The 26,573-nt window shown below is 43.2% G+C and overlaps 1 protein-coding gene across 11 annotated transcripts in view; it reads left to right on the forward strand.

Moving 5' to 3' along the window:
- LOC149317052 (phosphatase and actin regulator 1) overlaps positions 1-26,573 on the forward strand; it is a 322,885-nt gene that overhangs the window by 196,103 nt on the left and 100,209 nt on the right. For 10 of the 11 annotated variants that reach the window (XR_016280563.1, XR_016280564.1, XM_089516735.1 and 7 more), the window contains one exon: positions 18,569-18,733. Coding sequence is in view for 9 of the 11 variants with exons in the window: in XM_089516735.1 (XP_089372861.1) it covers positions 18,569-18,733 (165 nt within the window). In the remaining 2 variants the exon portion in view is untranslated. Of the gene's footprint in view, positions 1-2,017; positions 2,039-18,568; positions 18,734-26,573 lie in introns of those variants that run through there. The other variant, XM_089516738.1, reaches the window with a different exon arrangement.

Genomic DNA, 26,573 nt, shown 5'->3' on the forward strand with positions numbered 1-26,573 from the left:
CTCTCTTTTGACAGCATTATTTATTAAACAAAATGTGGGTTTGTTATTAATCTCCCTTGTCAAATATTATCTGCTCAGAAGTTGAATCAGTTACAGATGTATGATAGATAGGGATAGTTCAGCTGATCTTGTGAAGTAGTTGCATGGCCAAGTCCCGCTGGAATTGTGTTTATTTTCAAAGAACCTGGAAGTCTTCCAAAACCAGGCAAATGATATGGATGGGCTAGATTGTTTGCTGAAGCACAGCTCAGTGCTTGGAGCATTGAGAAATGGCACTTCCCCTAGGAGAATCTGGAAGCCTCCAGTGTGTTCATAAACTGTAGGGTTGCTAAGGCCAAAGAGTGTTACCATGTTGATGTTTTCTCCTACCATAGACCCATCTGGTTATTTGGTGGTTATCTAAAACATACTCGTTTAATCAATTTTGAGATACTGTCAGATACAGTTTTAAAAACATTTGTGCTCTGAAACAGAGGTGTGAACTGTGTATATGCTCCCCACCCTGCAGTTTCAAGCATTCCTCATCATTAATTAGTCTGGCTAGGGCTGCTGGGAATTGCTCCCCACAAGCAACTGCAGGACTGTATGATTCTCACTGCTGCTGTATAGAAAATCAAATCTATTATGAAGTATAATCTAAACCAATGATTCCCAAAGTAGGCAGTATGCCCCCCAGGGGTGGTGGAAAGATCTAGGGGTGCAGTAGGGGGACAGTGAGGATAAAGGAAGTGACCAGCCAAAGTATTGGTGTGCAAGAAAGATAAGAGGAACCAACAGCCTTTAGGGCCATGGTGGAGATGAGGAGTTAGAGCATATTGTGGTGAAGAAAAAACAGTGGCAAAAAGGTTACATTTGGGGCCCTGCTTAAGCTTTGTGAGCTTTGCCAGGACTTGGCTGGCAGGTTGGAGCTGCACTGCTGCTCCTGCTTTCTTTCATTGGACAGGCCAAGAGAAAAGGAAGCAGAAGAAACAATGTTTGTGTTGGCAAGTAGGGGGAATGACGTGAAGGTGTGTGAGGAAGGCACGTCTCTAGGGAAGGAGGGGTAGGAGTATCTGGGTTTGATTCTTTATCTCTCTTGTACTGAGAGTTCTTCCTCGCTGGGGAGGGAAGTATGAAGCAGGCTGTGCTTCTGCCTGCCTCAGTAAAGGTTTGAGAGTCCTTCTTTACCACAGAGAAACCTCTCCCTTTGCACCCGTTCACCTTGGGAGCAGTAACTGAGCAGATGGCCAAGCAGGACCTGAGAAGCCTCTCACCCATGTTGGCCTTTGCCACAAGGCCAGCACAGGTGAGATGCTTCTTGTTCACTGCTCAACCAGCTGCTCAGTTGCTTCTCTCAGCGTCACCACATGCAAAGGGAGCAGCGACCAGGCAGTGACTGGGAAGCCTCTCCCCTGTGCCAGCCTTGTGGCAAAGGTTGGCACGGGTGAGAGGCTTCTGGGTCACTGCTCAACGGGCTGCTTGGTAACTGCTCCCTTTGCATTGAGTCACCCTGGGAGCAGCAACCATGCAGCCAGCCAGCTGGCTTCTCTTTTGCTGTAAGGCTGGTGCAGGCAAGGCTGGAGCAGGTATGGGTCTCTACCGCCATCACTGTTGCTGCTGTATTTGTGTATGAGAGGTTGAGGTGGAAGAGAAGGCAGTGGCAAGTTGGGTGCAGCTGAGAAAGGCATTTGCAGGATGGCTGCTGTACAAACAGTAGACCTAATATCAAGAAATAGACATTGCTGTGTTTTTAGTTTAGGTACACCCTTAGTGTTATCATTGTCTTCATTTTCCATAAAAGGTTCTTGTGTCTGGAGGATTCAGTATCATTCTCAGCAAGACTGATGGCACAGTCCACAACTCATGGATTTATCCCTCATTCCAAACCAATCAGGAAGGATCATCCAAAATTCCAATCAGTTAATACTGTTACCTTCAACCCTTCTCACAAAATTCATTGTTACTTGTCAGGTTAGTCTGTGCTTTCTAGACAGTTTATTCCAGGAGCAGACACACAAAAAGGAGGACTGTGATGTTATGTCATTACATTTTCAGACAGGTAAGAGTTCTCTCACATGTTTTGCAACTGATTGTTGCTTAGAGTAGAGCATTAGTTATCCATTATCTGCCTGCAGGATTTCTTCTGATTCCTATTTTGCCAATGGGCTGACAAGTAATTTTTTGTCCTGTCTGTTGAAGTATATGGTGTCTCTTTAATATTCTTTATTGCCTTCTTATAGACTGCTTTCTGAGTATGTGGATTGCATTAGACTGCCTTTTATATCTCTTTTCCACCCTTGATTTTTACCTATTCCCCAGAAAACTTTGGTTTTCCTCTGACGGGTCCCATTTCTTATTTATTAAAACTAGGAAAATGGTTATCATTCTAATGAGTTTCTACCAATGTAGAGATCATTGGGAGATGCACTTTGGACGGTGCAGGGAATGATTGTTGGCCTAGGTGCCGAAGTTATAACTCATGCCCTCTATACCTAAAAGCTTTATAAATTGCCATATGGTACTCCTACTTGCTTTATGGGGAAGGGTTATAGCTTAATTGTAGAGCACATGGTTTTCAGTCAAAAGATTCCAGGTTCATTCCCCTTTCTTCTCCAGGTGTAGTTTGAAAGGACTACTTCCTGGACCCTTGTGATATAATTCCTATCAACAGTGGAAAATTTATGCGGTAAATAATATTGAATTAGAAGGACCAGTGAACTGACTCAGCATAAGACAGCTTCACAGATAAAGTGGGTGAGTGGAGGGGACAATACAGCCTCTGGAATCAAAATAGTTTTCCACATTCCATATATCAAAATATAGCAACACCCCTGCATTCACCTTCTTTTCTTATACCAGCATGACAAAGAGGCCAAACACAGGAGCTAGAGATAATCTGTTTTTGCTAGCATCCCATATTTCTAATGAAATATAAGATTACAGATTCTAAAACTGAAGCATGATGACAATTAATAGTGGTATTTCAACATTTGTAAAGACATAAAGACATTCACATAAGTCAGACTAGTGGTCCATCTAGCCTGTTTTGAATAATGGCCAAAGCTAGGCTGAGAAAAATAACAGAAGCAGTCAGCCTTTTTAATAGTCTCTGCAGCCTGGCTTGTCGGTTCCTGCTATATGTCACAATGATAGTTTTTGTTCCAAAGGGGTCACTGGTTGCCACTCTACCTCTAACCTGCCTTTTCACCTTCATCCAGACCCTTTTCATCTTCATCTAGAGCAAAATCATTTAAGAGGAAAGAAAATGCCCTTTGTCTCCTTCAGCCTGATATTTCACAGCCTAATAGATTCTGTTTGAAATGCAAATTGTAACTGATCTATGTATTTTATGAATGTATCCTGATATGTCTTCCATTTGTGAACAACTTGTTTTTGTATAGTTCTGTGAGAGAGTGTGTATCTCCACTGTGCAGTTACAGTTTTTTGATGCTATCTTGCTTGTCACGGCTTCACCATATGAAATTCTGTAATATGTAATTTGATAAGATAGTGTACTTAGAATTCTCTACCAGTGAACTCCCCATTAACTACAGTTCCCAAGGCCCCCACTTGAGAAGAGGAACTGTGGTTTAAATTAGGGAACTGTGGCGGGATACAGACGGGCAGGGGAAGACGTCTTGGAGGTGTATTCTGCTGAATACGGAGCCTCCAGACCGCCCGCCCCGGGGGCGTGGCTCAGGAGATGGGGCTTCCACATGGGGGGCAGTGAAGACGCCTCACCTGGGGCCGTTTCAGACCCGGAGTTTCCAAACCGCCGCCTCGGAGGACGCTGCAAAAAGAGAGGCAGCTTCCTCACGGGCGGCCAAAAACGGGGCTTTTTTTTTCTTTTGCCGGCTGGCGGATGCGCAGCTGCAGCGCTAAGCAGCGGCGGCAGAAAGCCTATGGGCACATTTAAAGTGCCCAAGCCCCTTTAAAACTTTTCCCCCCGCTCTGCCCAAGAACAATGGTGGTCTCCTGCCAGCTGGTGTTGGCATCCTTGTCCGCTTGCACTTTGCCAGTGTCACCAGCATCATAGATGCCTCCTCTCCTTTGGTCCCCGCGCTCCTGCTGAATCTGCAATGCACAGCTACAGCTGTCTCCGCTGCCACCGCTGTCCCCCTGCCATCCCCCATCACCTCCCTTGTATATATGTAAATATTTACAGTTTTAGCGTTTTTTATTGTTAGGTGAAAATGGCACAGGAATGTGTGTAGGGGTTCACTTTAAAGTCCAAACTTTCCAAGCAGCGCATGCGTACATGTTACTCTAGGGTTAGGGTTAGGGTTAGGGTTAGGGTTAGGGTTAGGGTTACGAGTCTTAAAATGCGCTGCAGCTGTGCTGCAGCTTCCACACCTGCATGGCAGCTGACGCTGCAATTAAAGCCTGACTGCAAACTGTGCATGTTCCAGGACCCCGACTCATTATGCAACGCAGCAGACACGGAGCTTTTAAACGGGCAACTTAAATTAGCGGCGTAGCAATTCTGGCGTACCGGTGCAGCAGCTTACAGACGGAGCTGCGCAGCTGCGCATCAAACGGAAAAGAAGCGGAGAAAAGCAGCACCTTTTTAATGCCGCTTCTTCCCGCTTGGGGCGTGCGGGGGGCGTGTTCATGGCGGCATTCAGGTAAGGGCCGTCTGAAGGCTCTACCTTCATGACGTCATGAATACACCCCTTTTTGCCCGTCTGTATCCCGCCCTAAAGAACTATATTTGTGGAGAGTTCATTCGTAAGATTCTCTCACCACAAATTCTAAGTACAGTACATCACCAAGCTACAAATCACAAGATTCAGAAGGATGCAGCCATGACAGTTAAAGTGGTTGTTTTTGTGTGCCTTCAAGTCGTTTTTGACTTATGGTGCATGTAAGGTGAACCTATCATGAGGTTTTCTTTGCAAAATTTGTTCAGAAGAAGTTTGCCATTGTCATCCTCTGAGGCTGAGGGCATGTGCCTTGCCCAAGGTCACCTAGTAGGTTTCATGGTTGAGCTGGGAATTGGACCCTGTTCTCTACAGTCATAGTCCAACACTGAAGCCACTCCATCATGCTGGTTAAAGTGGTTTCCAACTGATATAATTGTATAATGTAGTCAGAGTAAGACTGGAATGCTGTATGGCACAGTGTAGCATAGTAGTTCCTTGTGTGGTACTTTGCTACTACTAGTCTGCAGACTTACTTTATATGGCTGGTGCAGAGTGCTGGTGGTAACGGTTGAGACCATTAGAGAAACGTTTGACTATATACCCATAGCTAGATGCAGAAGAAGTACATCATCTCCTGAGATCCCTTGGGGTCATCGAGAGGATGATGTAATCATTCTTCATCTGGCTGTGGGGACATAACAGACACTTCTCTGACTCCTCTCCATACTACCCACCAGCCATGGAATAGCCAGTGAGAGGGGACTATAGCTGTTCAGTGGCATCCTGGAGGGGGCTTGGTTGTTGCAGAGGGTAGAATGGAATACCAGCCTCTGCATCAGCAACAGAAATACATACACAGGTGTGATGTAAAGTTATATGTCAGCCTAAGAGTGTAAAGCTGTATTTCCCAAGGCTTGGGGGCCTAATCTTATGAATGAGATGCAAGTGGTATGCCTGTGTCTTCTCCTCCATCACACTGTTGAATGATAGTTCAAAGAAACAACATTACAGTATTAGCTTTTCTATCTGCTATTAATATTCTCAAGCTTTAACTACAGACAAGAATTAGCTTGTTGTAAGTTCATACATCTCTTCTTTGCCCTTTGTTTTTTATTGACCGATATGATGTGCTCTTGGCCTTGCATGAGAGCAAACACTATCAGCTGAGCTGTCTGCCTTGGTTTGCTTGAGTGACAATACACTGACCCCCTCACTTAAACTGATGCGAATCTATTTTAACTGTTATGGCTTTCCTAAGGGAATTGAGCAGACTCTGAAGGCTTCCTCACTTTTTTTATCTTGTGCCCTCAGAGATAGTGGCCTTTCCTGTGTTCTGTTTCGGCAGCAAGAAAAGAAAAAGGAGAAATTATTTTACTCCTTATTAGAGTTGCTAGATGTATGGGATTTTTTGTACAGTTTTATTCAAATTTTTTAAATGGCTTTATTCATCAAGTGTTCAATAAATGTGATTCTCTAGAAAGCTTACAAAATATAGCAAGACAGTTTAACTGAGTCCATGCAGATGCAGTTGTAGAAGACTGGTTACAGAATTATTAACAGTTTAAAAAGGAATGATTTTTTTAAAATGCTTTACGAAGCAGCAGATAATACAGAAAGGATTTTTATTCCAGAGAGCAAAAGTGACCACATAATTCAGCATAATATGAATACGCGTCAGTTTCTAAAAGACTGAGATTTTTTTTTAAAATGGTTTGTTGAATGCCAGGCAGGTATTGAAGTGGTGGTTTGGCAAACGTCTCTGCCAAGGAAAGTCAAATAAAGCCAAGATAGCCCTCCTTCTGATGGCCAGTCCACTGTAATTCAGCTTGTGGGAAACATGAAGAGAAAAGACTTTGTGGATCATCACAGAGTGTGGGCTAACTGCATATAGAAAAAGACATCCAGATACAAAGATGAAAGCGTTGCATTCTCCATGCTGTCTTGCTTAGTAATAGATTTATTTGGAAAGTTCCCAGAAACTATCAAACAAGGGCCCTTTCACATTACACAGTCATAGCAATATGATTCTTTAATTTCCATGGTAGCATCTTGTGGAATTCTGGGGGTTGTAGTTTCATCAGAGGCACTAGAGCTATCAGGATGAGAATTCTAAATAGCCCTCCCTGAACTGCAAATCCCAGGATTCCATAAAGTGTTCTATGGGAGTCTTGCTGCACAAAGAGAGTGACCATAAGAATGTGCTGCTTTTCCCACTAATATCGCCCCTGTGTGGGATGGTTGCTGAACAGAGAAGATTTTCAGTCATGCTCATCAGCAGAAGGACCATGTTGGTTGGGGAACAGCGAGAATGGCAGACCACAAAAGTAACTGCTCCAGGTACACCTATAGTAACATCACTAGAAGGTGCAGACAATGACTTCTTTCTCAGTTTGTCTACTCCAGGATGGATACTCCAGTGTTTTTAGACAATAACACACTGGGACTTAACTGCACTAGCTCTGTTCTCACAGAGGTCCCGTTAGTAATAATAAAATGGTAACATACCACTTTCACATCACTTCTCTCAATCATTCAACCTCTCTTCCTGGCCTTGTGCCCTATCTGGCATGTCTTTAGGGATTTGTTTCCCCCTTTTCTGTTTTCCTCCTTTTCCCCATGCAATTCCAGAACTCTGATGTCTTGATTGAAAAGTTAAAAAAAAAAGTATAGAAAGAAAATAAACAGAAAAAAAATACAGTTGGCCCTCCACATTTTGTGGCTTTGACTTTTGCAGCTTAGAGAAACCTAGAGAAAACACTTCTCTATGCATTTGTGGGTCCTTCCAACATGATTCTGTGGTCAGTTTCTTTCACATGCTAATAATAAAGTTGCACTGGAGGTCCTGGAAATTCCTAGAGAGGTGTTCTTCCAGGTAAAAAAGAATATTTTTTTTATTTGCGGTTTTTCCACATTCACAGGGATCCTTCACCCCTAACCCCAGCAAATGTGGAGGAACCACTGTAGAGGTAATTCAGGTGCTTGAGAATAGTGTGGGGGGGAGGGACAAGGAGAAGGGGACACTGACACCACATGAATGGTAATTACATAGCTGCCCTGGGAATAAAATGTCACACCTAAGTTATATGGCAAAAGGCCAGTACTTGCATAATTGCCAGGTCATGCATGGGTTTCCTCCGTCACTGAAAAGGGACAGATCGGGGACAGAACAGCTACAGGTTGGAAGCATTGCCATGTAATGAGTATTGCCAAAGCTGCTTCTTTCCCAGTGTAAAAAGCCGCATACAGTAACATCCTCAGCACTTGTTCTGTTTGCTTATGGGATTTGTAGGCCAGGACATCTGTGGGACTACACTGCACACTCCTAGTTGTGGCAATGAAGATTAACAGCTACTTTCCAGATTGGGCAATACAAACAGCCACCCCCAGAAAAGGTACTATAGTGCTGTAAAAGATACAAAAACGTTTCTACCATCAAAACAATCAAGGGTTGGAGGAACTGTCCTCTGAGAAAGGTTACACTGGCGGGATACAAACCGCCGCTTTGCGGCGCTTCCCCGCCGCCGCCGTTTGCTCTGCGCGGGAGCTGCAGCAGTCAAACCGCGCGGCTCCCGCGCGGAGCAAAAAAGAAGCTCCATTTCGGAGCTTCTTCTTGCGGCGCCTCTATGACGTCGCGAGGCGCCTGGCGCGGACTCGCGACATCATAGGCGCCGCGACACGTCTGGACGCTATGCGTCCAGTACGTAAAGATGGCGGCGCCCATGTAGAAGGGGCGCCGCCATCTTGTACGTATAGGATACGTACTAGGGTTAGGGGGGTGCGGAAGCACCGCCCCTTCCTAACCCTAGTACGTATCCTATACGTACTATATGGCGGTTTGTATCCCGCCAATGTCTGGTATTTTTTAACTCGGAAAAAAAGGAATAATGTGGAAACATGACTGAGATCTATAAAATTGTACATGGTGTGGAGAAACTGAGTAGTGAGAGCTTTTACTTCTACATAATATTACAACTGAGGGTCATCCAGTGGAACTGAGTTGTGGGAGGGCAAACTGAAGGAAGAGCTTCTTCATGCAGCATATCATTTAAGTGTGGAACTTGTTACCATAGCATCTAATAATGACATATTATGCGTGGTGCCCTAATTTTTCCATATGCTTTTGTTCCTGTCAATAGTCCCAGATAACAAGTCATGTGCTAAGAGCTGTACAGGCAGTTACAGATGGAAATGTTGCTGCCTAGTGCCTTATGAATCCTCCTGCTAACTAAAGAGTCAGGCATTTGTAGATTAAGCTGTCACTAAGCAGATCTTGATGATATCATAGTCAATAATCTGCATAGTAGTGGAGCCCTCAAGTGCACATTATCAAGATAAATAGATTGTAGAAATGCCATTGTGTCCTGTTGTGTCCATAATCCATAGCTAGGAACATTCTTCAAGTCATTTATGGGCCATGATGATAGCACTTCTTATAAGGAGTCCCTGATAACACATTGATGAAACTCAGGGTATATCACTTGAAGACATAATGATGCTGAAAGGCGCTATGTTGAGACAGAATGTACTAGTCAAAGCTTAATACAAAATTAATGTCCAGTACATTGGCTGGTATTTATTATAAACAAAAGCATCTAATGTTATTCTGTGGTTTGTTCTTAGTTGCATGAAAGGCCAACTAACACAGTGCCAGCCTTCCAAAAGAATGTTTTACTGTGAAGTCTTCTTTACACATGAAGTTACAAAGAAGGAGCAATAGATAATAGTATCAAGATAGTATCAAGCAATAGTATCAAGAGAGGTCGTGTTAAATGCAAATCCGGGAAGGAAGGCAATAAAATGCCACAGAAGAATGTTTTGTGTGTGTTGTTCATTGCATTAAATAACCATCTCCTAAACTGCAGTTGCCCCAAAAGACTTCAGTCTAACATCATTTAAACATACATGAGCATTTATGTTTGAAAGGGAATAGCCTAAGCAAGAGTTCCCAAACTTTTTGACTCTTGGAGCCCTATATGGAGCGCAGGTTGGGAACTGCTGGCCAAGGAAGGGCTTGGCTCCGTAATCCAAAGATGGAAAACAATGGTTATCTTTGGGCCAGATTCTGTAAATAAGAACTAAACCTATACTATATATACTCATGTACAGTGGAGCCTTTCCTTACACGGGGGATCCGTTCCAGGACCCCCCCACACACACACACACAGGTAAAGCAAATTCAATAGAATGGGGCTTGTGCTTGCAGCTGCGCAATGCGCACACACCACAGGGACACGTGCCGTTCATTCAATTGCAGCGTGACTTCCGTGTAAACTGGAAGCCACGTATGATGCGCCTGCTATGGAGCGGGCGCACTGTATACGCATAGAAATTAAGGTAAAAAATTTACCAAAAAAAACTCTGTCAACTTATTGACAGGTCAATGTAAGTACTGTATCTTTACTCTTATTTAAAAGAAGGAAACATCCCCTGGTGAAAAGCAAAAGTATAATCTGTCATGAAAGCACCAACCCCCTCTAATCTCTCATCCATCCAGTCTTAAGAGTAAACACAAGGAGTTGTGTCTGCTGGAATTTTGTAAGCTCTTTGACATTGTTTCGCTTTGCTGCATCCTCTAGATCTTTTGCGAAATGCCCGTAAATTTTACCCTCAACTTATCATAGCAAAGTCCATAATTTTGTCCCAAAACATGTCTTCAATTTATACATGAGGTTGACTTATAGTCGAGTATATACAGTAGATCTTTCTTTATATATCTATGTGCAGAATCGCTGTCAGCATGATGGTGTTGATAGTCAAATATGCTGTGAAGACTAACAGTTACAGTTACATGTCCTGATGACATGAAAAGAGTGCTTGATTCTGTTCATCCAACCATTTCTGCTCTTGGTTGTTGCTGATCTTGATTGATTACAGACAGTATGTCTGGCCTTAGATCCAGGAAATGATAAATACTTCCCTCAGGGATGGATGTTTATTAATCTTTTTAAAATGTGCAATGGCTCTTGAAGAAGCCAGGTCTGGATTGGGACTCAGGACCTTAACAAATTTTGAGCAGTGCCCGTTTTCCAATTTTAGCACAAGGTGATTGAGTTGGAAGTTGTGTGCAACTTCAACACTTCTGGATGACTCTGACAATTTTAACCCATTTCAGCTGGATTTTAGGCATGATTTTGGTGTGGAAACTGTATTGGTTGCCTTGTCGGACAACCTCTGCTGTGATAAGGGTAGGCAAAATGCATTCCTGTTAGTTCTCCTGGACCTCTAAGTAGCTTTAGCTACCATCTCTCGTGGTAGCCTGTGGAATCCTGGGCTTTGAGGTTTGGTGAGACATTAGAGCTCTCTGGCTGAACATTCTAAATATCTTTATCTAAACTCCATATCCCAGGATTCCATATATTGTTGCTATGGTAGTCAAAGTGGAATCATGGTGGTATCAATGTTGTCACTAGGATTGGCGTCACCCAGTGCAGCAATTTATGGTATTCCCCCCTTTGACTTCCTCCCATACCATACCATACAGAATCCTTAGTACAGTAGAGTCTCGATTATCTGACATAAACGGGCGGGGCTCATAGTTGGATAGCCAAAAATGTTGGATAATCCGGAGGGTCCAAGAAAAGCCTTGAAATCACTATGAATTGCAAACATGTTGAAGTTTTATTGCAGTAACAGTAAAAGTAATGTTGCAGTAACGTTATAGGAATAACATTGTAATGTATAAACAGTCATCTAAAAATGTAAATAAATCACTGATCAACATTGTGATGTACAATATGTACTGTGTAAACAGTTCAGTCCTCTGAAAATGTAAAGAAATCACTGAACAGCGACGTTGGATAATCCGGAATGTTGGATAATCGAGACTCTACTGTAATGTTTTTTGTACTAACGTTACTCATACATTGTAATACCCATATATCTCTGAATGTAATGGCAATAGTTGTGACATAAACAACTAGCAAAATTAAACTATACCTTTAAATTACAATGTCATATGTACAGCCTAAGTGTATTTACATGTACACAGTTTCATGTGGTTAAGTGAAATTTTTGTTAAATGTGATGTTTTTAAAGAAATTTTTCAAAAATATAATTGTAATTTTTTAAAATCTAAAATTTAATTTAAAAAAAAAAATCCTGAGCCTTCTCCTTTCTACTCCTACTGAGCTTGATAACATCTCCTGCACTTTGGCGTTTTAAAGGGATGCAAGTGAATGCCGCAACCTGTTTCTGCCAAAAGGCAGGTATTTGTGGAGCAGTGGTGTAATTCCTGTTAGAATGTCACCTGGTGTAGTCCTCACTCCCCACTATAACTATGTTGTGTGAAAGGACTCCCGGAGAAGCAAAACAGTTTATGATTAGCCAGCCAGTCACAGACCTCGGAGTGCTGCGATGTGGGAAATGGGAGTGAAAGGTAGCCCGAAAAACCCACAAAAAACTACAGTACATGCTCTGTTACTGGCCTCTTCACTTTAGCATAAGACCTTGAAACTCACCCCAGACTACGTAATTTTTGTGGCCCCTAGAGGATTAAAAAAAAGGTATGAGGCCAAATTCTGTTTAGAGAGATGTTTGGGCAAATTAAGATACTTATGAAATAATATTTTCAATAATTCTAAACCTCTATAACTTCTGTTCTAAGTCTCCCCCTGAACAATAAATAGACAACATCAGTGGGTCTGTAGGTCAGTTTTCTGCCCCTGCCCTATAAAAATTGTCTATCATCCCACATAAAACTAGAAGTTTCCAGGAGTCTGCCTGTTTTTGAAAAATGAATACTATAATATCAGTCTCCTTCCAAAGTAATACTGATTCATAAGTTCTGTTTTTTTCCCCATTAACCAGCATGTCAAACTTGTACTTTCTGCAAAGCTTTCCCTTCTGCATTTAAGATTTTATCAGTACCGCATTTGTCCTGCTTGACCCAAAGGTCAACCAAGACTGACAATAATAAGTATGAAATTAAGATTGTATTTACAGTGTGCAATCTTTGGCATTTTCAGCTAATGTTCTTTCTGCCATTTTGTTTACCACTGACCCAATTTGAAAAGATATGTTTGGAAGCGCTTAATTGATTGGGTTGCCACCATATTGAATAATTTGCTATCATTTGCTTCTTAAGCCCCCATGAGTTACAATATTTATAAAAATGTTAAATAGTACCTTCTATCCTATGATAGCTTAGTTTTCTTTATGATCCTTTTGTGAGGAAATTTGTCCAAAAAAAATTTTAGATCCATATATATCATGCCTACTGAGTCATTTCTAGCTATATTTTTTATGCACCCTAAAATAATTTTAAAAGGTTGATAAGGCCTTGTCCTTCCTGATTTCTTTCTTAGCAGGGCCTGTTCTTCAATGTCTAAACTGTAGACTTTAATCATGTTTTCTACCACTTTACCTGAGATAGCTAGAAGTTACAGGGACAAATTTCCCATGTGCCCCTTTGATCCTTTTGTCTTTTAGTTGTGTTTGGCTGGCTGCTTTGCAGTACTCTGCTTAAAGAAGTTGCTTTTAAAATTCAGTTATATTTTTGATTGTTAGAAGATGAAAAATGACACATGTAAACTTTTGTGTGGGTTCTATCCAGCCCCAACTACTTGTTCCTTGTTTTTAGTTAATCATTTCTGATCTGAAAGGTGATGCATTGGTGCTGTTCTGCTTTCTAAAATGAAATTTGCATCTTTTGTGGTATAAGAGTGAGACTGTGAAGCCCACGCAAACATCCTATCCGTCTCTGCAGTTGTCACTAATGTTGCCTGTTCTGACACATTTAAAAACTAGGTCAATGTGACACGACATGAATCTTAGCTTTTCACAGAAAGTCAGACGGACTGAGCTATCAAAGAGAAAGGAAACCTCATGTAGAGCGTAGACATATTATCTTGGTTATTTTTCTCTGCTGCCTCCAAAGTATCTTGGTAAAAGTATATGGTCTGCAAACAACTCTTGTGTCCTTAGTTCTAGAAAGCGGAGAACAGTATATGGAGTGTCCACATTATCACACTGCAGCCTGGAAAGGGGTGTCCTTGGGGCTTCGGCCCCTTTTTCTCTGTATCGCTGGCGTGGCCATTTGAAGGCCGCACCAGCGATACGCGCGGCGGAAGGAGCTCCGAAACGGAGCTCCTTTCAGCGCCCTACAGCAGCACCATGACGTGATGCCCACGCCGCACCGTTTGGACGTGGCGCATCCGTCACATCAAAATGGTGGCACACATATAGACAGGGTGCCGCCATTTTGATGTACAGAGTATGTCCTAGGGTTGCGGGGCATCTGTAAAGGACACCCCGAGGCAACCCTAGTACTTATCCAGGCCGGTGGTCTGGATACCGCCTATGAATGAATATTTGTTTAGCACCAGCAGTGTGTGCAAGACAGGGATGCAAACCAGATATGGTTGATATCCAAAGAGTTTCACAAATAAGCAGTGATACATTTAGGAGTTGTCAACTTTTTTATTAATCATCTTTTGGTCTTTTTAGAGAGTCAGTTGTTCTACTTTACTCAAAGTGTAGCAAACTAACATAGCTGTGTTTGGGACTCCCTCCTGCTTTCAAGATTAGGTAGCCCAAAGTTATCTTTCATATTGCATTGCGAGCTCCTTCCTTTGGCCCAATAACCATTTGGAAGCTTTTATTGTAGGCGTGGAGAACCCGAGGCCAACCAGATTTTGTTAGACTCAATGTCCATCATCCTTGACTACTGGATATGCTCACATGGCTGATGGGACTTAGTGTCCACCTATATCTAGAGAGTGCCAGTTCTACATCTTTGTTTTGTAGAGCTATATTCTATCCTCTAGCTCATGGGATAGAGAGATCCCTTGTAGTTGTGGCACCTCTGCTGTTTTGGAACCAAACGTTTTTTTCACATATTTTGGAACCTAAAGAGTATGAAACAGAGCCTGCTGTTAATAGTGTGTGTTTCATCCTATACCTGTTTTTATTAAAGACTGCAATGAAAGGTGGAGGAGGGCCAAATGAAGCAAAAGTTACTGGCAGAAATCCAGTATTCTGAAACAGGTTTTTAAAAAATATTTGCAAGTCATTCTTCATTTTATGGAGACTGCTTTACTTTCAGATGTTCAGGTCTTCCTATTCAGTGATGCCCAGGTAGCAATTAAGTTGAGAAGTCATGCTATTATTTGTAAATGGTGTTATTTGTATCAGCATATTGTTGTTCATTCTGACATATATTTAATTGGGAAAGTGAAGCACTTGTCCTTCTTCCTAGCACAAAATGACTTCTGCGCAAGGGAAAGGGATTTTCAGCAAAAGGGAGGAGAAAGATGATTTTCAGTGAAAGTGAAGGTGCAAAACAGTAGAAATGGCCTGATGGTTTTTTGGCCATCTATAAGTGGCGATCCTAGATTGTGATACTGAATTATGTCGCTCTTTTTTCCGGAGGAAGAGCTGCAAGCATGATAACAGTGCAATCCTATTTGCTGTTATTCATAAATGAGTCCTATTGTGTTTACTTCCTTGTAACTATACTGGTATTTTAACCTTAATAATATGAACATTCTGTGACACTTAGCTACTGGGAAAACCTTCACTGTTTCTGTGAGTGGCCTTTTTTGCAGCTTTCTCCTTAGGCAGAGGATTCTTACTGAGTTGCAAATGTTGAAAGTGTTGCCCTTTGGAACCACATGGTGTGGATTGTTGAGAGGAGTTTTACAAAACACATCAACTCTGCCACCAGGGAGAATGCTATTACCTCAGCAGTAACCAAATAATTAATGTAACCTCCTTTAAAAAAAATGACTGGCGGAGCTACTGTGATACAAAGTGTGTTTTTGCAGCAGTAATTGCAATTCTTTGAGGAATTGAGCACGCATGAGGGGTAGCAGGTGGTGGCCACGATGCGCTGGCTGCTTTAATGTTTGTCAGTGATGGGTTTTATTATAGAAGTCAACCCAAATGGCAGTCCTTGCAGCACCATTCCCAGCTGGCTTAGAAAGATGTTTTCATCCCCTGCACAGCGTCTATCCTATGAAGCAGTTCAACCCAGACATTAGCCCGTGTTTTCCCAACGGTTAGTTTTCTTCATTGTGACACGGGGGGGGGGGGGGGTTGGATCACATTAAGTGCATGGTTTGTTTAATATACAATGGACCTTAGGTGTTTATTTTTTTAAATAAGACTGAGCTTTTCTTTAGTTACATGGACTTGGTTAAAGATGTGGAGAGCCAGCATGGTGTAATGCTCTGAGTATTGGACTAGGACCCTGGGAGACCAGGGTTCCAATCTCTGCTTGGCTATGGAAACCCTCTGGGTAACCTTGAGCAAATCACACTCTCTCAGCCTCAGAGGAAAGCAAAAGCAATCCCCCTTCTGAACAAATCGTGCCTAGAAAACCCCATGATAGGTCACCCTGAGTCAGAAACAACTTGAAGACACACAACAACAGCAACAATGTGACTATCCTTTGAGGAGACCTATTGAAATCAATTTGTCTCCAATTAGTTATAACTAAGTTTAGTTCCATTGATTTCTTTGGGCCTTTCTGGCTAAATCTGGAATCAACCTGAATTCGTATAGAGCCTGAGAAGGGAACCTTGGACTTTCCAGATTATTCCAATTCCCATAATCATTTATTACTCAGTATGTTTGCTGTGGCTCATGGACGCTAAAGTGCAAACCAGCTAGAGGGACAAATAGTGCCCATCTCTGCAGCAGAGAGATCAACATGAATGTTGTACAAAAGACCCTGGGATGGGTATTTCCCTCTCTTCTTTTCTCAGCACAACCAAAACCCTTCAGAAAGTTTCATTTATGGCAAAATATTCTGCCTGAAAAAACAAATCTTTGTCTTGGCAAATCAAATTAGTGTTGTGTGTTTACGGAAAAGGTTACACTACCACAAGTTGCTCTATTGCTTAACTTTTAAATTTAAAAAGTCTTTCTACCTAAATGATTCCAAGTGCCCTGAATAATTTAAAAAATATTTGTTCCTTTTGAGGTTTTGTGTGCTAAGTGCAATTAAACATAATCTCAACAACAATTTTCAGCCTGTTTTGTCTTTACAGCCAAGCACCATGATGAAAAACATATGCCTTATGCTTAGCTCCAAATGAGAAATTGAATTGGGGCCTTCAGATTTCAAAGCAAGCTGAAGAAACAGTTAAGTAGGGAGAAAATAGATTTCATGCAAGGGAGAACAGGAAAAAGGAGATGGCTTCGTGGCTTTGGTGGATTTTATAATTTTTGCAAGTTAGTTTGACGAGCTCGCAAAGCTATTTTAAGGGCATGAGCCACATTTTCCTATAATTTACATGCTTGAGGTTTTGTGCTTTAGTGATGGTTCAATTAAATTCACCAATTTATTTGTGGCGTTCTAATTTTGGAGGGGAAAAGAAGCTTAGAAAAAGAGTAGGAATAGCGTGGACGGAAGCCAAAGTGGAGAGGGTTTCTATACCTTTAATGTTTGTACAGAAGAGAAAATTTGAGCCGGATTTGCTTGCCTTGAAAGCTACACCTGCTGAAATCTTTCCTTAGAAACAACTAAAAGATGCAGGAATCCTGTCCTTGTTTGCATATAGTCTTGCCAGCCTTAGATTTAGTTGAAACCTGCCTGAAAGTTCTGCTGTTGGGCCTCTATGTTTATCTAAACTACCTAGCTTTGGAACTTGGAAAGAGGATTGGTGATTACTTGGGCGGGATACATACCGCCATTTAGTACGTATAGAATACGTACTAGGGTTAGGAAGGGGCGGTGCTTCCGCACCCCCCTAACCCTAGTATGTATTCTATACATACAAGATGGCGGCGCCCCTTCCACATGGGCACCGCCATCTTGACGTATTGTCGCGGGCGTTGTGACGTAGCGAGTGCGCCCCTGGCGCCTCGCTACGTCACAAACGCAACACAAGAAGAAGCTCCATTTTGGAGCTTCTTTTTCGCTCCGCGCGGGAGTCGCGCCGTATGGAGGCTCCGGCTCCCCCGCGGACTAACCGGCGGCGGCGGCAGACCGCCGCAAAGCGGCAGTTTGTATCCCGCCTTAGAATCAGTGGTGGAAGATAGCTTCCAGGTGAGCAGGACAAGAAAACTGACCTTTAAGAGAGTTGCCCAAGGTGCTTAACTGTGTTTAGAGCAGTAGTTCTCAACCTTTGGCTCTCCTAATGTTTTGGACTTCAGCTTACAGAAGTCCCAGCCATCTTGCCCAAATGATTACGAACTCTAGGAGCTGGAGTCTAAAATGCCTGGAGGACCCAAGGTTGTGAACCTGTGGTTAGGAGGATAGCACATTTACAGTCTGTACTGAAGCCTAGAGCTAGTTCACCACCCTGTAGATTTGGAAGTCCTGATTTCTTGCATGGCAGAGGGTTGGATTGGATGGCCCTTGTGCTCTCTTCCAATTCTGTGATTCTGTTACTTTATCCATCAGGACTGAGAGTTGAGAAAGGCCCTTTGATCACCTTAGCAGGAGCAAGGTAAACTACAAATCCTCTACCATTTATTTATTTATTAGATTTATGTTGCGTCTTTGTCCCAAAATGGGATTCAAAGCAGCTGATAAAAGCCAAAGACATTCATCTTTATCCCTTCCTTCCCCTTGTCAAGGCTGCTTACAAAACTTGTAAGAGGGTTGGGAAGTTATCATTTGACTTCTTTCAGCAGTTGTTTACTTCTATATGCTTGGGTCTTCTTCTCTTCCCTGCTCTCCTTTATTCTTTTCAGCCTATATGTCTTTTCATTATTCTGTAAACAAAAGTTCTCAAAATATTTCTCATGTTCACATAATCCCTGGGTGAAAATATCTTTCGGAAGTGTGGGATCACCTTCCCTGATTATCAGTGAACTGATCCTTGCAAGGTGTTATACAGAGGGCATGTGTTACTATTAATACTTAATCTTTGTCAGCACAGTGTGAACTTGGCTTAGTAAGAGAACTTTTTGCTCTGGCACTCTGACTATTTACTTACTGACATCCTCTTTTCTACACCTCTCCTCTTTTTTTCTTCCTTTCATTGTTGAAAACGTAGCTGAAGAAGTGGAAAGACTGGCTGCAATGCGCTCGGACTCACTGGTTCCAGGGACACACACCCCTCCTATTAGAAGGAGAAGCAAGTTTGCCACTCTAGGACGAATTTTCAAGCCATGGAAATGGAGGAAGAAGAAGAGTGAAAAGTTTAAGCACACATCAGCAGGTAAAATTATAGCCCTACTTTGGAGGCGGGGTGTGATGCTGTGCTTTTAAGAGCAGACCATGAAACCAGAATTTGGCAGAGATTAAGAAGTTCAAACATACAAACCTTATGTTCCACACTGTATGTATTTTTTTTCTTCCTGTAATCCCAGTTCAATGCTAAAATATCAAATACAATGCACAGAAAATTCCCATGTAGGTTTGCCACAAAGTAATGAAAAATAGCAGTAGATTCTTATGGGTATATAAGAATACACTGCAACAATCCCAGTTCCCAAAACCATAAGTGGGATGCTCTCCACCTACAGAAACCATTAAGAAGACAAGAAATATTAATGTGATACACTTGGGCAAATTTCAGTATGCCATTTTCCCTGAAGAATAAAAAAGATTCAAGATAAAAAATCAAAAGTGTGAATAATAGAGAGATGCACCTACAGGTTTGTGCTTGTGCCAGAACTAGTAACAGAAAGAAATATTGGGGGTCTGGGGAGGTGGCACAAAAGGGGGAATGTACTTGTGCAGAGGGCTTTGTTCTACAAGTTAGACTTCTGAAACAGTAATGATATATTTTACAAAAATCCTCCCCCTTGTTTCTATTTTTCCCCACAGTAAATTTAATTGATTTTGGCAGGAGTTAGCTTTCAAATAAACATAGGCAGAATGCTTACAATATCTTGATGGATGGTGATGGCAAAGAAAAGCACCCTGGGAATTTGAAAGTCAAGTAATTTGAAAGTCAAGCAATGGAGGGAGGGAATTGCCTTGCCCTCCTCATTTGGTTCTGGCACTGCCTGTGGCTGATACCCCCTCCCCAATAATTGGCAGCTCTATCCCAATTTGAGCAATAAAACAGCTATAAATCATAAAACATCTGCTGGAATATCACTTCTTTAGTTACTACTGAAGGGCTTGGCAATTAACATTTGCCACCTGATTTGCTTACAGCCAGTTACAAGATTATTCTATGGAGCAGAAGGGAGAAGCCTTTATTGCCCTAGGGATAGAACGCTGATGCTGAGTAGTGAGTTGACAATCACATATGGATATATATGCACACACCCATAGAACATGTATACACAGACATGCATACAATATGGTGATACTGGTAGGGAAACAGTTATATCTGTGTTGCGATCTCTGACAAATCCCCTATTTAGCAATCCTACTCTAGATTGTTGTTTCTGACAGGTTATATGAACTGGAAAACTGAAATATCACCTGTGTTGGGGTGAGGTGAGGCTTACCCCTGTCCAGAGTTCCAGATCCAGATTGTTATTTTCTTATGCATAGCTTTTTCTTATAGGTTGTGATACTAGGGAAACAATGTACACTTGGTCCTCTGTATCAGCTGATTCTGCATCCGTAGATTCAGCCATCTACATCTTGAGTGTGTGTGTGTGTGTGTGTGTGTGTGTTCCTAAAAGCAAATCTTGATTTTGCGATTTTATATACATGACATCATAGAATCATAGAATCGTAGAGTTGGAAGAGACCACTAGGGCCATCCAGTCCAACTCCCTACATCATTTTACTATGCCATTGTATTTAATAAGACTTGAGCATCCACAAATTTTGGTATCCACGGAGGGTTTTGGAACCAATGTCCAGAGCAGGGGTCGGCAACCTCCGGCCCACGGGCCGGATGCGGCCCGCGGAGGCCTTTAAGCCGGCCCCTGGCTCCTCCTGCGGCCGCCGGCGCCGCCAGTTGTGGCTTTTGCCCGCTATAGGCGCCGCCATTTTGGGGGGAAATGGCGGTGAAATCTCGCACGACCTTCCCCGGCCATTTTTTGCCCAAAATGGCAGCGAAATCTCGCACGACCTTCCCGGAGGTCGCGTGAGATTTCACCGCCATTTTGGGCAAAAAAATGGCAGCGAAATCTCGCACGACCTCAGAGAAGGTCACGTGATATTTCGCCGCCATTTTTCCCCCCAAAATGGTGGCGCCCAGGGCTCCGATGGCGCCAGCAGGCCTCTGGGAGGCCCGTTGCCTTCGCTGGGGTCCTCCAGGAGGGCTGCAGCGGCGGCAGCAGGCCCCTGGGAGGCCCGTTGCCTTCTCTGGGGCATCCAGGAGGGCTCCAGCGGCGGCAGCGGGCCCCTGGGAGGCCCGTTGCCATCGCTGGGGCCCTCCAGGAGGGCTCCGACGGCAGCAGCGGGCCCCTGGGAAGCCAGTTGCCGTCGCTGGGGCCCTCCTTTGCTGAGGTCCTCCAGGAGGGCTCCGACAGCAGCAGCGGGCCCTTGGGAGGCCAGTTGCCGTCGCTGGGGCCTTCCAGGGCTCCGACGGCGGCAGTGGGCCCCTGGGAGGCCAGTTGCCGTTGCTGGGGCCCTCCTGGAGGGCTCCTGCAGCGGCAGCAGGCCTCTGGCGTCAGGGGCCGGCAAAGACGGGGAGGCCTCCAGCGCTGGCGGTCCCCGCCGGCTCTTTCCCGGCCTCTGACAGGGCCTGGGGCCCCGTCAGGGGCCGGCAAAGAGGAGGTGGCCTGGCCCCTGGGGGTGGAAGCTCCGCCCCCGGGGGTGGAAGCTCTGCCCCTGGGGGTGGGAACTCCGCCCCGGGGTGGGAACTCTGCCCCCGGAGGGTGGAGGCTCCACCCCCGGCACACGGCCCGTCCCCCGGGGGTGGAAGCTCCGCCCCCTGGCTTCGGCCCCCCCAGTTGTCTGAGGGACAGCAACCCCGCCCCTGGCTCAAAAAGGTTGCCTACCCCTGATCCAGAGTATATCAAGGGCCAATGTTTTGGCATTGCTGAACAAGAGAAACTAAACCCCTCCCTGCCCCATGCACAATCCCAGTCAAGACTGCATTCTCACAATTGCTAATGTTATTGTTCTGATGTGATTAGCAGCATTGGAACAGTTGTCTTTTCCCTCTGCACAGTTCAAGGCCGATCATTGGGAGTGTGGGGAATAGTAGGTGGGGGATACTAAGGGTCAACAGGGGCTGATGGTTCCCATGTTGAGGAGGTGGTGAATTTACTCCAGATTCTAGTCCTGACTTGGAAGGAAGTAGGCAAGGTACTGAAACTCATCCTCCAAGTGGGTTCAGAACCACGGAGAACTCTTTTAAAATTCTAAAATAAAACCCAAAGCAGATTCAATGCTCCACTGACTTTGGAGTCACCAGAAACATGCAGCATGGAAAACAGTTGTATGCTCAAATCAGCTGAGGATCTGAGTAGGGCAGAGCCATATGCTCTGTTTCAGTTGGTGTGTGTATGTGTCCTCAAGACACTTGTGGACTTAGGTGATTCCATGAAATGGAATCCATGAATCTTATAGGATATTCTTAGGCATGGCATATCAGGGGTGGCTTGACATTTCCTTCCTCTGAAATATAGCCTACACCACCTGGTATTCTTTAGTGGTCTCTTATCCAATACTAACCAGGGCCGAGCCTGCCTGGCTTCCAAGATCAGACAGGATCTGGTGCCAATAGTTAAAACAAATGCAGTGTAACTAAATTGTGGCAGAGTAAAAGCCCACACCTACTTTACCATATACAATTGCAGCAGTCTGCAGAGGTGCTTGCATTGTAATTGTCAATTTGATAAAGGATCATCTTTATGGCATAAAGTGGCTCCAGTCTAAAGATGCAAAACAGTTTCAGTACTTACACAGAGCATTGCATAAATGGGTGCTGCTCCACTTTCCTCAGTGCTGGGGAATGTTCTGTATTTGCACAGAGCTCTTCTCCATCAGCTACCACCTGACTGTATCAGAAGGAAAAGTGAGACAGATTGGCCAGGATAAGCTGCTATTTGGTTGCACTCATTCTGGAACAGTGGCTATTCACCCTGTTCATTTTCTACTTTGCAGGACCTGAATTAGTTTATTTTCCTCTTTCATTCTTACACCCACCCACCCCTTTCCCCCTTTTGTACTGTATCTTGTTAGACTGTGAGCCATTATTTTAAATTAGGATGCAGCTTAAATGTACTGGCAGAAAAAAACTGTGTAATAAGTGAAATAAACACAAAAGCATTGTTAACTTTAGATTCTAATTGGAGGTCCCATATGAACAGTGCAGACTCAAGCTAAGGTTATAGTATGTCAGTTTTCTCCCAATTGATGCTCTGAATTGGGGTGTAATATCCACTTCTCTGTTTAGGCCTTGTTTTTCCCCTGATTTTGGCCTTACTGTTGAGACAGGGACGTAGCCAAGGGGGGGTTCTTGGGGTCCGGACCCCATCCCTTCTGTTAGATAAAATGAATGGTGTGTGCTGATGGCACTTAGTCTGGACCACCACCACCCTTCCCAAAATCCTGGCTATGTCCCTGGTTGAGAAGCTGCTGTTCTCAAAGTAATGCACTTGAGAGCATACACTCATACACACACAAAAACAAACCAGTTTGTCTTCCCTTGATTCCTGAAAGCCTCCCAGGAGACAACTAGTAAGATTCATACATCGGTTTCAGAAAGCCAGTTCCTACAGCACTTTTTGCAAACACATTCAGAACAAAAACACTAAGAATAATCTACATGTGTATCTTAGTGAACTCAGAAGAGAGAGTGGAATTCTGTTTCAAACTCTGTATGATTGCATAGATCAGGATTAAGTTAGTGTTTGATATCTTAAATCTTGATATGGTTAGCGCTTTAATTTCTACAGTAAATCAAAAGCAACCCCAGGAGATGCTGTAATGAGCGCTAGCACGCATTTGTGGCTAATCCTTTGGTGCACTGATAAATGTCTTCAGAAAAATGTAATTTCCATCAATCTCCCAGGGAAAGATACTCAGCCTTTTCTACTTTAAAGCAGATTAATAATCAGGCTGAGGAAAAATACACCCAGACTGTAGGATTTGAATCTCACATTGGTGCAGTGTACTCTGTTTTTGTATCTCTTGTCCATAGGTACCTTTGAGAGAGAGAGAGAGAGAGAGAGAGAGAGAGAGAGATTGTCCAGATAATAGACTATTGTTCTTTTTTTTAAGTATGCTCAATTTCTTCCTTGGTATATTCAAGATCTTTCAATGGTTGCTTCAGTTTTGGGGCATTTATTGATAATAAAATAGGAGTTTGCAGAATAAGTTCAACATGCCTTCAAAAGGAAGCTTCATGAAAAAATGCATGCAAATTAATTACATCCATATCTTAGAGGTGGTTTGCCTGGTTGGATGCCATTGTCAAAAGTGACACAGAATGCTAGCATAAAGTTGCTCTATGATTCTGGGCTGAGCAAAAGCAGAACTGTGAATGATTCATCTCTATGGTGTCCTTTGGGGCACTTGATTGCCAAAGTCCTATCCACCTAGTCTTTGGCAGCATCCTCATCTATTGCAGTTGCAACTGAATGTGCCTCTTTTTAAGGAGGCTTATCATGTCCTAGATAAGCACAGTGGCAGTTAGACCAAGTCACTCTACACTCAGTCCAGCATCACCTCAGAGCAGTGTAAATGTCTGTGTGCCTACATAATTCTCCAACTTACTGTAAAGCCCTGACACTACCTTCTGACCATTTTGTGCTTCAAGGTAAAAAGGCAGGATTGGCGAAGCATCTGACTCCCAATCCATAGCCATAGGCAAAGTGCTGAGAGCTCTGGAGGATCCCAATGGATCTTATTGCTGATATCTTCATTGTGTGTCTTGCCATGCAGATGTAGCCAGATGTTTCTCTAATCTTGTCTGCTTGCCATGAAGCATGGAATGGCCATGCAAGGCAGCTATGAGGATTTACAGTAAGGGGAGGGGCATGTGGGCATTGCACAGAGAGGAAGGGAATACCAACCCCCACAGCACCTAATAAAGGACCTCGAAATGCATAGGGCACATTTATCTGTGCAGATGTCCCTAACTGAATTCTGGCCTCTGTGTACCCTCCCAGTCAAGTAAATTTGCAGGGCTGGAGTGTTTTTAACATTCTGTGAATAATGAATTATTATAGGTCACAGACTAACCAAACATCTGCTTGTGTAGAACTCAGGTCAAGGTTCTGGGTTAATAAACTTATTGATGCTAATTAGAAAATAAATACTTTAACCTGCAGTGTTGTTTATATATGCCACAAGGAAAGGCTTGCAAAGTACACCAGAGTTAATTCATTTCTTATCTAGAAGCTTGGTTTCTTATCTAGAACCTCGTCTTTTCCAAAACTATTAAAACATTAATTACCATGAGACACTGAAAGCCCCTGTCATCCTGTGTCCAGACAGATAACACTAGCTGCAATGATTACAGTAAAAAAAAAAAGCCTAAATGACCAGATTGTATTGCTTCATGGGGATGGTCTACTTACCTGTAACAGATGTCATTTAACTTGTGGTAGCATGATGACATGCATATTCCACAACAACTGCTAAGCTTTTTTTTTTAGGTCAGATTGTGTTGAAACGTTTCAAAACAAGCTTTCCTTTAAGCTTTTGCATAATGACCTCCTTCCCCTGAAATCTGCACGTAATAGAGATGGATAGACAATTGGCACTGAGTCAAAAAGTCAGTGATGCCCTGTCAGCATTGTATTTGAACCCTCAGTGGGTTCAACAGGCATGTGAGCACCCCTCAGCTTTGTGAACACCTCTGCAAGGAGAATCATGGTGGACACAACCCTTAATTCTGTGCACACCTTGAATCCATTGTTACCTGCTACCTCTACCTCAAGAAGGGAAAAATGTATCTGATATAAAAGTATAAACTGTGCAGGCCAGTCTAAAAGGACTGGAGAGTGTAGGCTAGACTCTGTTGTGAGAAAAATAATAATAATAATAATTTGTTTTATTTATATACCGCTATTCCAAAGATCATAGCGGTGAACAGCAAGTAAGCTAATTAGCAAGTAAGCTAATTTGCCCCCAACAGTCTGGGTACTCATTTTAGCGACCTCGGAAGGATGCAAGCCTGAGTCGAGCTTGGGCCCTTTTGCTGGTCTTGAACTCGCAACCTTGTGGTTTTGAGTGAATGGCTGCAGTGCAGGCATTTAACCACTGCGCCACCAGGGCTCCAGATGCTTGCCGTCTCTTTTTATGCCAGGGATCATCAGATCCAGGAGGCCTCTCATGGCATTGTAAATGCTGTGGTGAGTAACATTTCCCATGAAGGAACTGTGAGTTTATAGTTCAGCTCTGTGAGAAAAGACACTGCATGTATCAGTATTATCTTTGCAAACACCCACTACATACAACTTCCTCCTCCTCCTAGATAAAATAGTTTCTTGGGGGATGGCTGTTGGTTAATAACATGTAATATTGGACTTAGGGTACTAGCAGACAGTTCTCACTTACTAGGATTTCTTCTTCAGATACAACATCTCATCTTCACTCAGTTTCAACTGATGATTTTAGTTCCTGCACTTGAATATATAGTTTTAGTTTGATTTCTTTAGTCACTGGGGAATTTGGTCTTTGGGGCTTGGGTACTCCTGATATACACACTCATTTTAATTTTATAGAAGTGAAACTGTTGCCTAAGCAGTGAAGTGTCTGGAATGGAAGGAAGCAACAAGAATTGTATCAGATGTCACAACCTGTGGCTATTTCTCAATAATGCATATTAATGTTTGTGCAATAGTTCAATTCCATTTTTTCATTACGATTAGCTCATGCAAACAAAAAATAAGCTATGATTTGTACACCTCTGTCCAGGAACATTACTTGTTGCTCAATCAAAGTCTAAGCCCTGAATAAGAAATATTTGTAGGTGATCTAGGAGGAACTAATTAGAGAGACAGGCAGTTTACAGACCGCCCAAAAAGGGCGGTCTGCCACCGCCTCCATTTCTGCCGCTGGGAAACCTCAGCCTCCAAACGGGGAGGCTTCCTGGCGGCGGAAAAAGAAGCTGCAAAAAGCGGCATCTTTTTGCGTCACAAGCGCAGGGGGATGTGCGGACGCTAAGCGTCCGGCACGTAAAAATGGCG

Source organism: Sceloporus occidentalis, unplaced genomic scaffold, assembly GCF_023333645.1.
Source record: "Sceloporus occidentalis isolate IW3139 unplaced genomic scaffold, rSceOcc1.0.p SCAF_3, whole genome shotgun sequence".
In the NCBI taxonomy this organism is placed as follows: Eukaryota; Metazoa; Chordata; class Lepidosauria; order Squamata; family Phrynosomatidae; genus Sceloporus; species Sceloporus occidentalis.